The sequence below is a fragment of the Schistocerca gregaria genome, chromosome 4 (genome assembly GCF_023897955.1).
Source record: "Schistocerca gregaria isolate iqSchGreg1 chromosome 4, iqSchGreg1.2, whole genome shotgun sequence".
Taxonomy (NCBI): domain Eukaryota; kingdom Metazoa; phylum Arthropoda; class Insecta; order Orthoptera; family Acrididae; genus Schistocerca; species Schistocerca gregaria.
This window is the reverse complement of record NC_064923.1, coordinates 537,874,125-537,889,301: the sequence shown is the minus strand read 5'-3', so window position 1 is coordinate 537,889,301 and position 15,177 is coordinate 537,874,125. Positions and strand designations below refer to the sequence as shown.

Below are 15,177 nucleotides of genomic sequence, written 5' to 3'. Positions count from 1 at the left end.
TGTCCCTCTTCTTCTCCCTCTTCTCTCATATTATACGTTTCTTCATATTCGGTCCATCTCTTTGTGCCTCCTCATCTCTGACCCCTCCACCTTACATACTCTCCCCATCCATCCACTTCTACACCCTCTCTTTGTCCAGCCATTCCTCTATCAATCTCAACATACCTCCAGCCATGCTCATCACATCTGTAGCATTTGAAATACTGATATCTGAAGCAGGTTGATACTACTCCTGCAACTCAGCTGTCATACAAGACAGTCTGTCAGGGATTTGAAAACAGTTTTTCCCTTAATGTGGTACCTGTTTGGCAAAATAGACTTGGTAACTGATGCTATTTCCACAGAATGTGTGTGTCGTGTAGAGCAGTCTATACTCCAGGGCCAGGATAAAACACTTTATCTCTTTTCCTGTTGAAGATAGGATGTTACAAACCTCACGATGCTGCTACTCGTGAAGCGTTCTGTCTCTGGGCCGAATTTGGTTGAAATGTACCAAGGGGTTTGTGATGACGTCCCTGAGATGCAAACATACATTTTGCTTTATATATATGTATGACACTGATGTTTTTGCCAGCACTATTCTTACTTTTATCCATATCAAATTGCTCTCACAAGTAACATTTTTATTAGAGCTATGACTAAGGAAGCATAAAGTGAGGAGCCCCAGCGTATATATATATATATATATATATATATATATGTGTGTGTGTGTGTGTGTGTGTGTGTGTGTGTGTGTGTGTCTTGGCGAGATACGAGGAAGATTTGAAAAGGTTTCAGGTCTTCTTTATTTCGCCATTGTGTTAACATATATGAATATTCTCCTTCTAACTTTGCTATCAAAAATCTTTCATACTTTAACGAAATGAAATGATCTGTGTAGAGAAGTGGAATTTCTAAAGAAAATATCTGAAATTAGCTTTAAAATATGTACATAGGAAAAGGAAAGTAATAACAAGTAATCTGCAAAGGAAATATTGAAGTTGGTGTCGCAAAAGTCGAGAATAGCTTTCACATTGCTCGTATATCGCCTAAAAGTTTCACCAAGAACCAAGTACGTGTTCAGTGAGATAAATTTTTAATCTATTTGGAGGGCGTATTAATCTCTAACTCGCCAAGCTTGCAATTCGCAACAGAACAACAGATGTTCATCTGGAGTAGCACCTTATATGGAAAGACAAATGTTCTGAAGAACAGCTCAAGGAAAATTTAAATAATACCGTATCGTCGGTGTTGTTATGGTTTTCCCCATTTCTCGTCAGGTGTCACTAGTTCAAGACACTATGCTTGTTTGAGATCGCTTGAAAATCTAATGGTATGATTCCTTGCTTTCTAACACAATGCATTACCAAAGATGGTAATATAAAATTTGGTGAGCGCAAGTATTATTTACCCACTATGGGTTCCCTACAAATTTAGTTACATATTTAGATAGCTCATCCACCAAAGGAAGTGAGAATCTCGACGATTTTTGCCTGTTATCGATATCGATGCTGACAAGATATTCCAAGACTGTACCACGATCTCTACAGTAGTTCATTAGACTAGCCCAAACATACAAAAGGTAGCGAGCAGGGTACTTAAGTGTACTGTATGTAGAGAGAGAAGATTTAATAAAATATTCGTATGAACTTACCAAACATGGCTACCAGTTACATTTTGTCTCTGCGTACAATGTAATTACTTGTAAAGTTTTTGACAGAGGATGATTACAAATTAATTTATAATGTTAAAAAGGCATTTTTATGTAATATAATTGCATAACAACTTTCGTATTAACAAGTTGCTTGTGCTTATTCATTTATACTGTGAAACTTTCCTTCTGGCTATGTTTTATGATTATATGTCAATGGGACCTACTATACAGGTGTTAATAAGTTTACGAGTGACGTAAATGGTCGTATCTTTTGTGTATTTAGTGTTAGAAGCTTAAACGTTTTTACTTCCTAAGTGACCGCACATCTCAGTACGTCACATAAATTTGAAGTTGATATGTCTACCCGTTCTTGAGGAAAAGTGTTCTTAAGAATCGGACAGACACTAGACGAACAAAAAGAGATCCTATAAGGCTTCTGTTTTTACTGACGGAGGGATGGAAAAAAAACTGTCATCTGGGAAAACGGTGGAGTCATCCACTTTACAGAAGGCGACTTAGCAAGTAAATCTCGTCATATGTCTTCATCCTGTACCACAATAGAATAAAACGTACACCGCGAGTCCCAAATAACATGCACACAACCAATGTTTCATTTATGATTTGAGATAACCTATTCTAAGCGAGTTTTTGATTAATGATTTGACACACCGAACTAAACTTCACTGGTGGGAAAGAAGAAGCAATAGCTACAATCGGATATAAATGTAACTTCGTACACGTACACGCTATCGGCCGATATGTAAATAGTTAGAATTACTATTCTGTGAGACAGGTAAAATAGAACGGCATCCTAGAGTGCATAACTGCTGTTTGTGTTTAGTATTGTTACCATGTCTGGAGAGGTCTATAAGCGGTATGAACAACATCAGGTGTGTAATTCCCGCCAATGGCTCGAATACCCTGCTATCAATACCCGACTTAGCTTGAAAAGGTCCTTGTCGTGAATCTCCATTTGGCTGACTGGTGCAATCGTGCGTTGTCGAGGTTTGTGGAGCACTGGGAGGTGACTAGTCTGTCACAAACTGCATGGGAACGTGAGGGAATGCATATGCGCCATCAAGGTTCCACTCGACCAAGTCTTACCACCACAAGCGACGGTCGCCGTATTGTGCACCAACCACAATGGCGCCTGGCATCCGAAAATCGGTACTGGACTCCCTACAGAATTCTGTGATATCCCGCCTCAATGGTCGGATGCTACTAGCAGCGACAGTATGGACACCATCTCATGTGTAGGCTACCGTTAATAACACTAACGGTTGCCTCTAGTGTGGTGCCTCAAGAAGGAACGATGGACTCCTGCCGGGGTGCGTCACATTGTTTTCACTGTGGGCGAGTGTGGCGGTGACCTGAGGTGAAGTCACTTTCCTCCCATGTTTGGAGAGTCACTCTGGTACGAGTATTACTCGTAGCCCTGATGATATATTGACCAATCGAGTATGACCCACTCTCACAAGTGGTAGTGAGAGGTGGGACTCCGACGGCACAGTGGTTAGCCAAAGACATTGTGCGACCCATGTGTTTGTCTCTCATGTCAAAACGTCTTGGTGCAATATTTTTAACAGGGCAATGGTCGTCCAAACATGGTAATAGTCTCTATTAACTGTTTCCGCGATTTTCAGTTGCTCCCGTGGCCAACCTGGTCTACATATTTATCCCGAATTGAACATGCATGGGACCTCTCGGATGTCAGTTCACTCCCAGTGTCACTGTATAGGACATCAAGGTCCAGCTACAACAGCTGATGGCCAGCCTGCGTCAGGAAAGGACACAACGGCTTTACGGCACCCTTCCGCTCTGAAATAACTAATACATCCAGATTGGCTGCAAAGTCATAGATACATAGAGTGAACAGAAATTGGTAAGGGTGCTGCAAGGTAGAGAAATAACTATTAAAAATCGCCGTTTCCTAGCTAATTAGAATTGACATTAAAGAGCAAATTCAGGTGGCCCACCGAATACAATTAGTGTCAGCTTTTCTCATAGCGTGGAGGACAGCGCACGAGAATGTGTCTCTGGTTCGATCGTTACTACTGTCCCATGGCCAGCATTTGTAATGCTTTGTTTTAGGAGGCCAAACGAAGATACCATTTCTTGGTGGCTGGTTGAGCTCGCCCACGTAACGTCTTCATAGGTTAACTTCGCTGCTAATTGACTTGGAAAGTATAGATTTTTTCCGAGTAACTATTTCTAGACGCAAAGTACCCTGCAACACCCTCATAAGTTATTCGGTCAGTTTCTGAACACTCTGTATAAGATCGTACTGCCAAATTCCTTGTAAATGTGACTCGATATTATCATCAGTTCTGTAACACCACATTATCTCTCAACCCATGATATTAAATTTTGTTTCCTCCTACCCTTCTGGGTGCTTCATCTCTTTTGTCAGGCAGTGGTCGTAGTGAGAATCTCGCCATGTGAATCACGTTTATGGTTACGATGGAGAAATAAGGTCTTGTCACAAAAGTAGTAAGAACCTGATATTTGCTACTGAAATAAATTGCGTCAGTAGACTTTGAGACTTTATCGGCCTCTCTCGTTTAGCTGAAATCTTGGAGAGATAGGAGAAGGATTTGAAAAAGTTTCAGGTCTTCTTTGTCTCGCCGTTGTATTAGCATATTTGAATATTCTGCTTCTAACTTTGCTATCAAAACATCTTTCATAGCTTTAACGAAATGAAACGATCTGTGCAGAGAGGCAGACTTTCCAAAGAAAATATCTGAAATTAGTTTTAAAGTATGTACACAGAAACAGGAAAGTAATAAGAAGTAATCTGCAAAGGAACCGTGTACATGCTACTACATAAAATCCCAATAAATGTAAGGATCGAGGCTTCTTAGAAGCGACGTTGACGTGATTGTTATAAGATGGAGTTATGCTACCCTCTTTGTTTGCAGTATATCGTGCTGTTGGTGTCCTTTGACAAGGGAAGAGAATTACTTCGCCTATAATCAGGTAGCGTGATTTCGTGTCACATTCTTGGGAGAATTAGCGACAAGGGTTACTCTATGGCAGTGTACGTTTTATAAAATACACGGTAGGAGAAGAAAGCAATTGTGGAAAACGCCGAATAGATACTTCATGTGACTTAAAATGTAATTTTTCGCTCAGTATGTTAAATTATTACTGATAATTAAGACAAGCAGTTGTGTCAAGTAATATCATATACCAAGCCTGGGGTCGCAAAAGTCGAGAATAGCTTTTATATTGCACGTACAGGGCCCACTAATTTCAGCAAGGGCCACTTAACGTGTCCAGGAACCATCCCGGATTAGTCTACCATAATTAAGCAATCGGGTGCGGATTTCTAATGCCATACGTAGGCTACATGGTATGGCGATCTGAAGCTTCTACCAGAACTACAGATACACTAACACGTTACTGTTTTCGGAATTCATGGTGTTGCTGCTCACCAGCGTGTCACTTAACGTAATGATACTGAGAAAAATCAAAAATATGATTACTTTGTAAGTTAAATAATTCCAGAATAGGAGAAGCGTGGGCATAAAGGCCATTGCTGGCGTGGCGACCATTTGGCCATTTCGATTTGTTCGTCCATATAGAGCTGCAGTCGTACGAAGACTGCACAGTTGTGCTACTCGGAACACATCCAGTTCCGCTTAAGGAGTTGAAAGAGACAGGACATCGCGTTTTCGTAGTCACGTTGCGTGTGATCTTAAGACCATCTCCTGTAAGTTAAGTGCGGATTTAAAGTAATTATTAAAATTCACATAATAGGTTACATTTTTCGAACATAATTTTGTTGTAAAAGAAGTTACTTAGCAACCAATTCTCATGTCGGCCATTGCTTCATCGGTGGCCTTCTCCAGCTGAAAACACCTTATGTGAAAAGGCGTCTTTGAGGACACAATGGACAGCCAGTAGCCACTATACCCGTCGTGATGCATACATTTTCCTTCCATTCCTGCTGTTATTAATGTTAACAAAGGATGAATACTGACAGGAAAAATGTGTCTGGCGAGTTTAAGTCACCTTTACATCAAAAGAAAGAAAGCAAATTTACGACCATCTGTTGTTGGACAAGATTTCTCGGTATATGAGGTAAAGATCTACTATGCACAGCATTTTAACTGTCCGAAAGGAATAATTTTTCTCATAATTTTGATAAGGTAACCTGAATTACTGGAAATGGATGGACTGCTGGTTTCTTGAAACGGTTTGCTACATTGAGAGTGGCCCAGGATATGCAAAGCAGTCCCACGAACAGAGTGCTATCACTCGTGAGGATGAAAATGACTGTGAGGAAACTGTGCCTAAAATTTCTGTAAACATTTCACCTTACTTTTTCCGGTAACAATAAATATTGGTTTTTGGAAAAAAATTATTATAATTGTTAAGTATATTTAACGTATGGCTTTTACACAAATAACTTATTTTGTCTCTCAGTAAAAATTTTCAAAGTTAAAACTGTTTTTCTCAATTTATTTAGGCCTATTTAGCAATGTGGCTATTGTGCGCTACCCCGTTGGGCAAAATTGGCACCAGTGGACGTTTCAAATTAGTGATTATTTAGGTGCTTTCCTTTTGTCAATCGTGAAGGGAAAAAGTAGGGAAGATAAGAAGGTAGTATGACTTCACATCTTGTGATGTTAAGAGTTTCTAAGTTGAATGCCACTGAGCTGGAGAAATCATCAAACCTTTGGTTCGGTGTTACGTCCGGTCTTCCCCTATAGTGCTATGGTCTATGCAGAAAACTACATATAATAACTGAAAGATATGTCACTACATCTATCTGCACATCTATTGCATGAATTTTTACACTTTCCTGCCAGTGAATTGTGTTTCAGTGGATATAAGTCACTGTTTAAACAGCGGACCCCAGTATTTTAGTTCGGTGGGCTCCAGAGCTAAGACAGACTTTCTGAATTATAACAAACTGCCGCACCAAGTGTTACTGGTTTGATTAAAATATCGTTTATCTTTGGATTATCCTCTTCTTTAAAATTGCTATTTGTGTTGTGGTTGTTTCTACTGAGTTTGAGAAAACACCTACGTCATCCACAAACGCTAAACGTTCTATTCGTAGGTTGTTCCTTTTAGGTACGTTACTACTGACGATAGGATGTCCCTTTGTCATACTATTATTATTAACCTACTCTAACTCCCACATTGATTTCACTTTCTCCCAATGACATTCTCCATTCCCTATGAGTTTATATGGAATACGGCTCTACATTTTACTCTGAAATTGGTGTTATAGAGCCTCTGTATTTTGTTATTTAGCATTAGCGAAACAATTTCAGAGCGTTTATTTGTCTAGATTTGTCTGCTTCTGTTGTCCGCCTGCAACGCCCACATACTCGGTTTGGTTAATTCCATGACCCACAGATCTCGGAAGCATAGCCATCGGTTACTAATTGTGCCAAATCGAAATGGAACATATAAAACACAGAAGGACCACGACAACTCATCCGACGACAATCTCCTTAATAAGGAACTATTGGTGAATAAAGGGATTAAATTTGGCCCTGACTTATCAAGGAAATACATACTTACAACTAGGTGAATAATTTAGCTGCTTGAAATGAACTTGTACAATTTTGCAATAATACGGTCACCAGTCGATCTGGACAAACTTAACTGCAATATCAGTTAATTACAGAAATGCTGTGCGTAACTAACGCTGTGCGTATAGCTTGATTATGCAATTTTGTAACGTGCTTGCTGATGCAGATATTCCCTGTGATTACTGTACTGAATTTAGCATGCCTGAATCACTTTGCTCCATAATAACTGAAGTTCATTAGTACAGTAAAACGTACTGTGAACACTGTAACATTGAAATGAACTTCAGCACAAGCATGCATAGACGTCTTACTACACTACTATGAAGTAAGTAGAACAGAGAAATAAAATAACCTCTTCTCTGATGGTCCCTCAGCTTCCATAAGGTCATAATATGACATCATCTTTACACTTTACACTGACAAAATTAGCTGGAAATTGTTTATCTTCTGATGATTACATAAGTTCACGACAAACGTTTTACGGCATATGTCACATTACCATGTGTACCTGTTGACATAACATTTACAAATCACTTTATTCTACGTCCGTGTAAGGGTAATATGACATTTTGTCTTATATTATTCTTATGTCCAATGGAGTGGCTTCCTCAAATCACCTTTGAACTTAAGTTATTTTATACACTATATTGTTAACATAGGTCACATATTTACTTCAATAATAATAGTGAAATTTCGCATCATTTTGTGACAGTTGTAAAATGAGAGATGGTTCGTGTGTGGATGTAACAGAACGATGAGATTTTATGTCATATTATACTTACGTTTGGCCGGAACAACATCCATAAATAATCTTAGAGGTGTTCTTTTGTGTAGTGTGCCGAAAGTAAGTATGTGATCTATGTCAGCAACATAGTACATAAAAGAACTTATGTTCCAAGATTATTTATGGACGTCACTCCATCTAGACGAGAATATAATTTAAGAAAAAATCTCGTAAAACTTGTACATAGAGATGCAATAAAATGAATGATAAATATAATATCAGCAGGGAACACTTGCTAATATGCCCAAAAAGGAACCTTGCCGGAACTTACGCAATCAATATGAAATAAACAATTCGCAGGTAATTTTGTTAATAGTACAAAGAAGAAAAATAAAACTTTCAAACCACTGTAAATCACTATGAAATACCAACTGCTGGAACAACTTTGAACTGCTGACACATTGAGATCAATAAACAACAACATAAAATTAAAAGCAGTTTTCCTTCAATAGTTAACTTATTTAGTGCCATCATTCAAATTAAATAATGACTTGCAACTATAATATTACCCAACTGAAAGCCTGTTACAATGCACGGTGGCTTTTGGTTAATCTACAAAGTCTCCTGAATATTTAAAAGGAATGAAATATAATATAAATCTGTTAAATTCTATATTCCACTCATGTTACTCGAGCACGCCAATTGAAATCTTGGAATTAGAAATCTATCCCTGGTAATAACAACCTCGGTCAGTAATGTAGTCTAACGTACAGAATCAACAGGGTTCGAAAAGTGACACAGGGATTTAAAATTTAAATTGAAGATCACTGCCGGCCGGAGTACCAGTGCGGTTCTAGGTGCTACAGTCTGGAACCGCGAGACCGCTACGGTCGCAGGTTCTAATTCTGCCACGGGCATAGATGTGTGTGATGTCCTTAGGTTAGTTAGGTTTAAGTAATTGTAAGTTCTAGGGGACTGATGACCTCAGAAGTTGAGTTCCATAACGTTCAGAGCCATTTGAACCATTTGAAGGTCACTCTTCTCATCAGTGTCACAGTCTCTCGTGAAGCTGGCGTCGGCGAACAACTTAAACTAGAAACTAGGTTGGTCGCTACCATCAGTGGTGCATAACTGACGCATTCCCGAATTTTGCGACAAGTTATTTACATTGTGATGTGGCACAATCTGTTGTCAGTTTTTTCTGCTCTGCTTACTGGAACCCATGAGTGGCAGATCGCGAGAAAGCCACATACGGTCAACTTCCGCCTCGCAGAGTGCACACGAGTGCTTTATGCACGTTACGAGCCCTCCTCGCGTCTCAGACCTCTACTACAGCACGAAGCCGAATCCCTCTTCTGCTGACCATCGTGCTCATGCAAGCACATCAAGTTTGAAGGTCATTGTCTGGAAGATGTACGTGCCCCAACCTTTGCACTTACATTAACATTATAAGCACTGGAGTTTGTTGTTAAAGCGTGTTTCATCTAAAATACAAAGAAACGATCAGTCTATGTTACTTCAGATTTGAGAAGTTAAGAAAGTTATGCATTACTATCACTGTCGAGACCGTAATGCTCAACCCAAAAATAATTTCTTAGAACAGCAATCACGTGAGATGACATTAATCTCACTCCACGCTTATTTAGATAGTATTCCCCTTGAAAGTTACGATGCAAATACTGTCAGTTAACGCTTTTCCTAATTGAAATGGGGTGATGAAGCTTACAGACGGATTGTTACTGCAGGACTCTTATTATAACGTTCTTTCCATCGTCAGCTGTTACAAATATTCAGTTCTCTCCATAAACCTCTGGCACTCGCCGAATTTCTCTCTGTTTGGGTAGCGCAGCTGCTCTCCAGCTACGTAATGACTACAGGAGTATGCACTCCCCTGATATCCCCTTCCGAGAAATTTCTTTTCTCCACGACTAGTGGAGGCTGTTATATTGAGGCCATTTTGTAGTGGAGTATTGTGGTGAAGGAAATATTCCATAACGAGTCGTATCCTTCCCTAGTTTCTAAACTATCTCCTGGCAGTGATCAGCTGTGAGATGTTTCCCTCCTTAATAAAGGTATGTTACAATGTTACACGGAATATACAGCTGAAATTTTGTCGATCTTCAAACGTTTGTTCCTTAAAGTTTCCATAAACAGAAAATGTTTCGCAAGAAAGAACTATATGGTCGGATGTCATCCGGCTTCCACCGAGCTGCATGCCAATCGCCTTCGTACCATTCCGCCGAATCCTGTGCCAATTTCAGTGACTGTATTATTCGAACAGTTTTCCATTCACTGTAGACGTTGAATGTTCAAGTTGAAGGCATGTTGCGATATACTTTCTTAATCGTTTATAAATGCAAATTGCTTCGCAACACCTAACGACAAACTCTCTGACGCTAACCTACATTTATATCAAGTGATTCCTTTTATTTCATATACATAGTCTATTTATGATAACAGAAAAGCGTCGTTGATTGCTTTCTGATTGTATTGATACCATATAATTCTTGTAAGTATTCCATTCATCGAATGCTGAACGATTTCAATCGGTATGTCATGCTTTGCTACCATGTACTGAGGATAGCAACTGAAGGCCATAATAGTGTTGCGGGATCAGTATCAAGCAGTCCGTCTCTTCCAGCCATTTGGTATGCGAATCATTCGTTACATTCATCAAAGCATACTGACGAAATCAGCAAGTAATATTTGAGGCATGCTGTATTCAGTGGCGGCTCAGACTTTATTTTTATCGACCTCACGCTTGGGTAACATCACAGCGTCCACCCCAGAAAAACATTAGGTAATCACGAGGAATCGAATCCTTGTGAGTAGTCGTCAGTATTAACGCCATGGCCGCGGGGAACGCCAAGGTTACAGTGACGCAGTCCGATCACGTACTGCAACAGTCACTTGTATCATATTACGAATGACGTAACCCTAATGCACAAGAATATCATTACTGTGTTATTTGTAGTTAGTTTGTCATATTTATTTCAATCTGTGTCTTCCCCTACAGCTTTTAAAATTAACCGCTCTTTCTAAGAACATGGAAGCTGTTGCCTGACGTCTTAACACACGTCCTCCCCCTTCCTCTTACAATGTTCTTCACATGTCTACATCTACATGACTACTCTGCAATTCACATTTAAGTGCTTGGCAGAGGGTTCATCGAACCACAATCATACTATCTCTCTACTATTCCACTCCCGAACAGCGAGCGGGAAAAACGAACACCTAAACCTTTCTGTTCGAGTGATTATGCGGAGAATCTCCTCATTCGGTATCGTATTAGCCCAACTAATTTTCAACATATTTCTGTAGCCGCACATCTCGGAAACTTCGACCTTCTCTTTCGACTTCTTCACAGTTCGTGATTCACTTCCATACAATGGGGTGACCTAAACTTACCTCCTCAGAATGATCATACTCTAGGTAAGGCCGATGTTTCATACTACTAGGCTTCTTTTGGACAGTTACGCCTTTAGGGCCAGTGCTAGACAGCTTTTCGTTTCTTCCTTGCTCGTCTGTCATGGGTTATTCTGCTTCCGAGGTAGCAGAATTTCTTCACTTTGTCTATCTCATTATTCCTACTTGTGGTGGTCACTCACTGTCTCATTTCTAGCAGTCCTCGTTAATATCGTCTTTCTTCGGTTTGCCGTCAGTCTATGTCCTCTGCTCGCTAGATTATTTTTTCTACTTAGTATTCCCTTTAGCTCACCCTCACTTTCAGTGACGATAGCTGTGTCACATCAACTCCTCCCATTCATTCCCATTCATATCCTTTGTCCCTGAATTTTTGTGCCAGTTCTAAACTTCTCTTTTATTTCCGTCACTAATAAAATAGATTGTGATCCAAAAAGTTTTGTTTATTCTCTACAAGAAGAAAGAGCTTGCATTTTGAAGGCCATTTGACACTGATGCAGTCTTCCTCCGCTTCTGTACAGCACCTAAATAGGAAAAGCAATAGCGTCTTTGAGAGGAGGTTATGATTGTTTAACAACTGTAATAGAAGCGATCACCGTGTCTAAGACATAGTGTCAATTGTGAGACTAGATTCTTTGTCCTCTTTTCTAGTTATTCCTTCTTTATTGTTATACAAATTGTGTATTATCTGTCTTTCCCTACAGAGTAAGCCGATTTTTCTGACAATTTCGAACAACTTGCACCATTTTACATCGTCGAACGCTTTTTTCTACGTGGACACATCGCATTAACGCGTCCATGCGAGCTTCAATTTCTGTGATTCTCGCAATACTATCCGTGGAAGTATTTTATGAGTCTGAGTCTTCTTTCAATGTACTGAATGTGATGAAGTGCTCAAAGAAACTATTGTTTCATAACTTTTGTACTCGGAAACAATAAGTTGCTACAATGGGTGAGGACAGTTAAACAATCAATAACTGCGGATCGCCGCTGCTCCCATTTCCATCTTTGCACCTAATTACTAACAAGACACGTTCTTAGAGCGTGGTTATAAGTAAAACACACTGTGCATGCTACGCTTGTGGGCAGGTCGCCCCGACCCGCCGCACAACTGCAGCATCGTGAACCAGACGGCGGACTCGCTGCACGTCGAGTGCTCGGAGGGCTTCGACGGCGGGCTGCCGCAGGAGTTCGTGATGGAGGTGTACGACGCGGCGTCGCAGGCGCTCGTCGGCAACGTGAGCTCGCGCGCGCCCGCCTTCACCGTCAGCGGCCTGCAGCCGGGGCTGGGCTTCGATGTAGCGCTGCTCGCCGCCAACAGCAAGGGCCGCAGCCGCGCCGTCACCCTGCACGCCTACACGCTGCAGCCCGCAGAGCGGCGAGCAGGTACTCTCCCGGAAACTTTTTCTTTATGGTGGCTTTCGGTACGTTCCCACGCAGCTACACTATGCGATCAAAAGTATCTGGACACCTGGCTGAAATTGACTAACAAATTCGAGGCGCCCTAAATCGGTAATGCAGGAATTCAATACGTTGTAGGCCCACACTTAGCCTTCATGACAACTTCCACTCTCGCCGGCATACGTTCACTCATGTTCTGGAGTTCTGGAAGGTGTCTTGGGGAATAGCACCCCATTCTTCACGGAGTGCTCCACTGAGGAGAGGTATCTATGCCGATCGGTGAGGACTGCCACGAAGTCGACGTTCCAAAACATCCCAAAGGTGTTCTGTAGGATTCAGGTCAGGACTCTGCGCAGGCCAGTCCATTTCAGGGATGCTATTGTCGTGTAACTACAACGCCACACGCCGTGCATTATGAACAGGTGCTCGATCGTGTTCAAAGATGCAATCACCATCACCGAAATGCTCGTCAACAGTGGAAAGCAAGAAGGTGCTTAAAACTTCAATGTAGGCCTGTCCTGTGATAATGCCAAGCAAGACTACTAGGGGTGCATGCCCCGATGAAAAACTCGACCACACCGTAACACCACCACCACCGAATTTTACTGTTAGTACTACACACGCTGGCAGAAGGCATTCACCGGGCATTCGCCATGCCCACGCCCTGCCACCGGATCGGAACATTGTGTTCCGTGATTCTCACTCCACACAACGTTTTCAACTGTTCAGTCATCCACTGTTTATGTTCCGTACACCAAGCGAGGCGTCGTTCGACATTTACCAGCGTTACGTGTGGCTTATCAGCAGCGGCTCGACCATGAAATCCAAATTTTCTCATCTCCCAGCGAACTGTCATAGTCCTTACAGTGGGTCCTGATGCAGTTTAGAATTCCTTTGTGATGGTCAGGCCTATTAAACATTAAGATCCTCTTCAAATATCAGCGGTCTCTATCAGTCAACAGACACAATCGGCCTGTACGTTTTTGTGATGTACGTGTTCCTTCACGTTTCCCCTATCACATCGGAAACAGTGGACCTGCGAATGTTTAGGAGTGTGGAAATCTCGCGTACAGACTTATGAGACAAGTGACACCCAATCACCTGACGTGGGTTCTTCGGAGCTCTCAGTTCTGCTCTCCCACTATGTCTAAAGACGATTGAGTCGCTGATATGGAGTACCTGGCAATAGGTAGCAGCACAATGCACCTAATATGAAAAACGTATCTTTTTGGGGGTGTCCGGATACTTTTCATCACTTAGTGCATTTCAAATGTGGAATGGCAGTTCGAACCCACGTCCCTTCAATCATCAACCTGCCTTGCTGAGCGGGCAGCTACCGAGGCAGACCCACAAACACACTCACATACCATTTGGGAAGGGATATTTTATCTGCGAAGGTAGAAAATGCATTCTGATAAGGCAGATGAACGTATTTCTCTGTCTCAGAAACCCATACGAATATTAGTTTCTTAGCATCCCATCTGGTCCACTGGCGATTAAAGGAAATGCGCTTTTCTGTGGACGCATATAACAGCTTTTCCTTCGGTAACAAGAGACACGTTGAGTCCGACTGACGCAGTAGTTGTCAAACTACTTGAAAAAAAAAAAAAAAGAAGTCGTGTGTTTGTGGCAGTATTCATTGATAGCATCTTTAGAAAAGTAGTTTCAAGAACGGTGTACCCTAGCACCTTACGTTGCTATGTTCTGCTAGTGTCGTCTTGGAACGTGCCATACTGCTGGCCACTTCCTGGAAGATTCAGACTGTGTGCCGAACCGAGACTGGAACCAGAGATCTTTCGCTTTCGCTGGAAAGAGCTCTATTGACTGTTCTACCCAAGCACAGCTAACAACTTGTCCTCACAGGTTAACTTCCTTCAGTACCTCGTCTCCAACTTACCAAACTTCACAGAAATTCCCCAGCGAAACTTGTAAGACTAGAACTCCTGGAAGAAAGGAGAATAGCACTTGCCCGCGAACGAAACAGGTCCCGATTCGAGTCTCGGTCCAGAACATATTTTTAATCTGCAAGGAAGTTCGGTATCAGCGCACACCCTGCTACATAGTAAACGTTTTATTCTATAACCTATTATGCCGATCATTCATAGTTCTCTACTATCTGCATACTTTATACAATGTGCGTGTAAAAAATAAAAGGAAGAATAGTTACAATCAAAGTAGATTAGCTCACCTTCAAAATAATCACGATAAGTGATAACAAACTTCATATGAACTCGCTAGAATTATAGTGGTAACGCGTTGTTGGGTATACACAACGTCAGCGAATGTTCATGAACTATTACGCTTACATTGTCTTTGATTATTTTAACCCATGTGCTCTCATTCATAAAGACAGCCCCGCTTTTCATCCGCAAGTGTCCGTCGCGATAGTGTCATTAAAAAGTGGAGCACAAAATGGGGTAAAGTGTTAACGGGAAGCCTTGCTTCCA

At 41.2% G+C, this 15,177-nt stretch overlaps 1 protein-coding gene across 2 annotated transcripts in view; it reads left to right on the top strand.

The window, feature by feature from the left end:
- LOC126267335 (nephrin-like) overlaps positions 1-15,177 on the top strand; it is a 747,526-nt gene that overhangs the window by 675,318 nt on the left and 57,031 nt on the right. For both annotated transcript variants that reach the window (XM_049972441.1, XM_049972440.1), the window contains exon 11: positions 12,419-12,715. In XM_049972441.1, the coding sequence (XP_049828398.1) occupies positions 12,419-12,715 (297 nt within the window). The remainder of the gene's footprint in view (positions 1-12,418; positions 12,716-15,177) is intronic.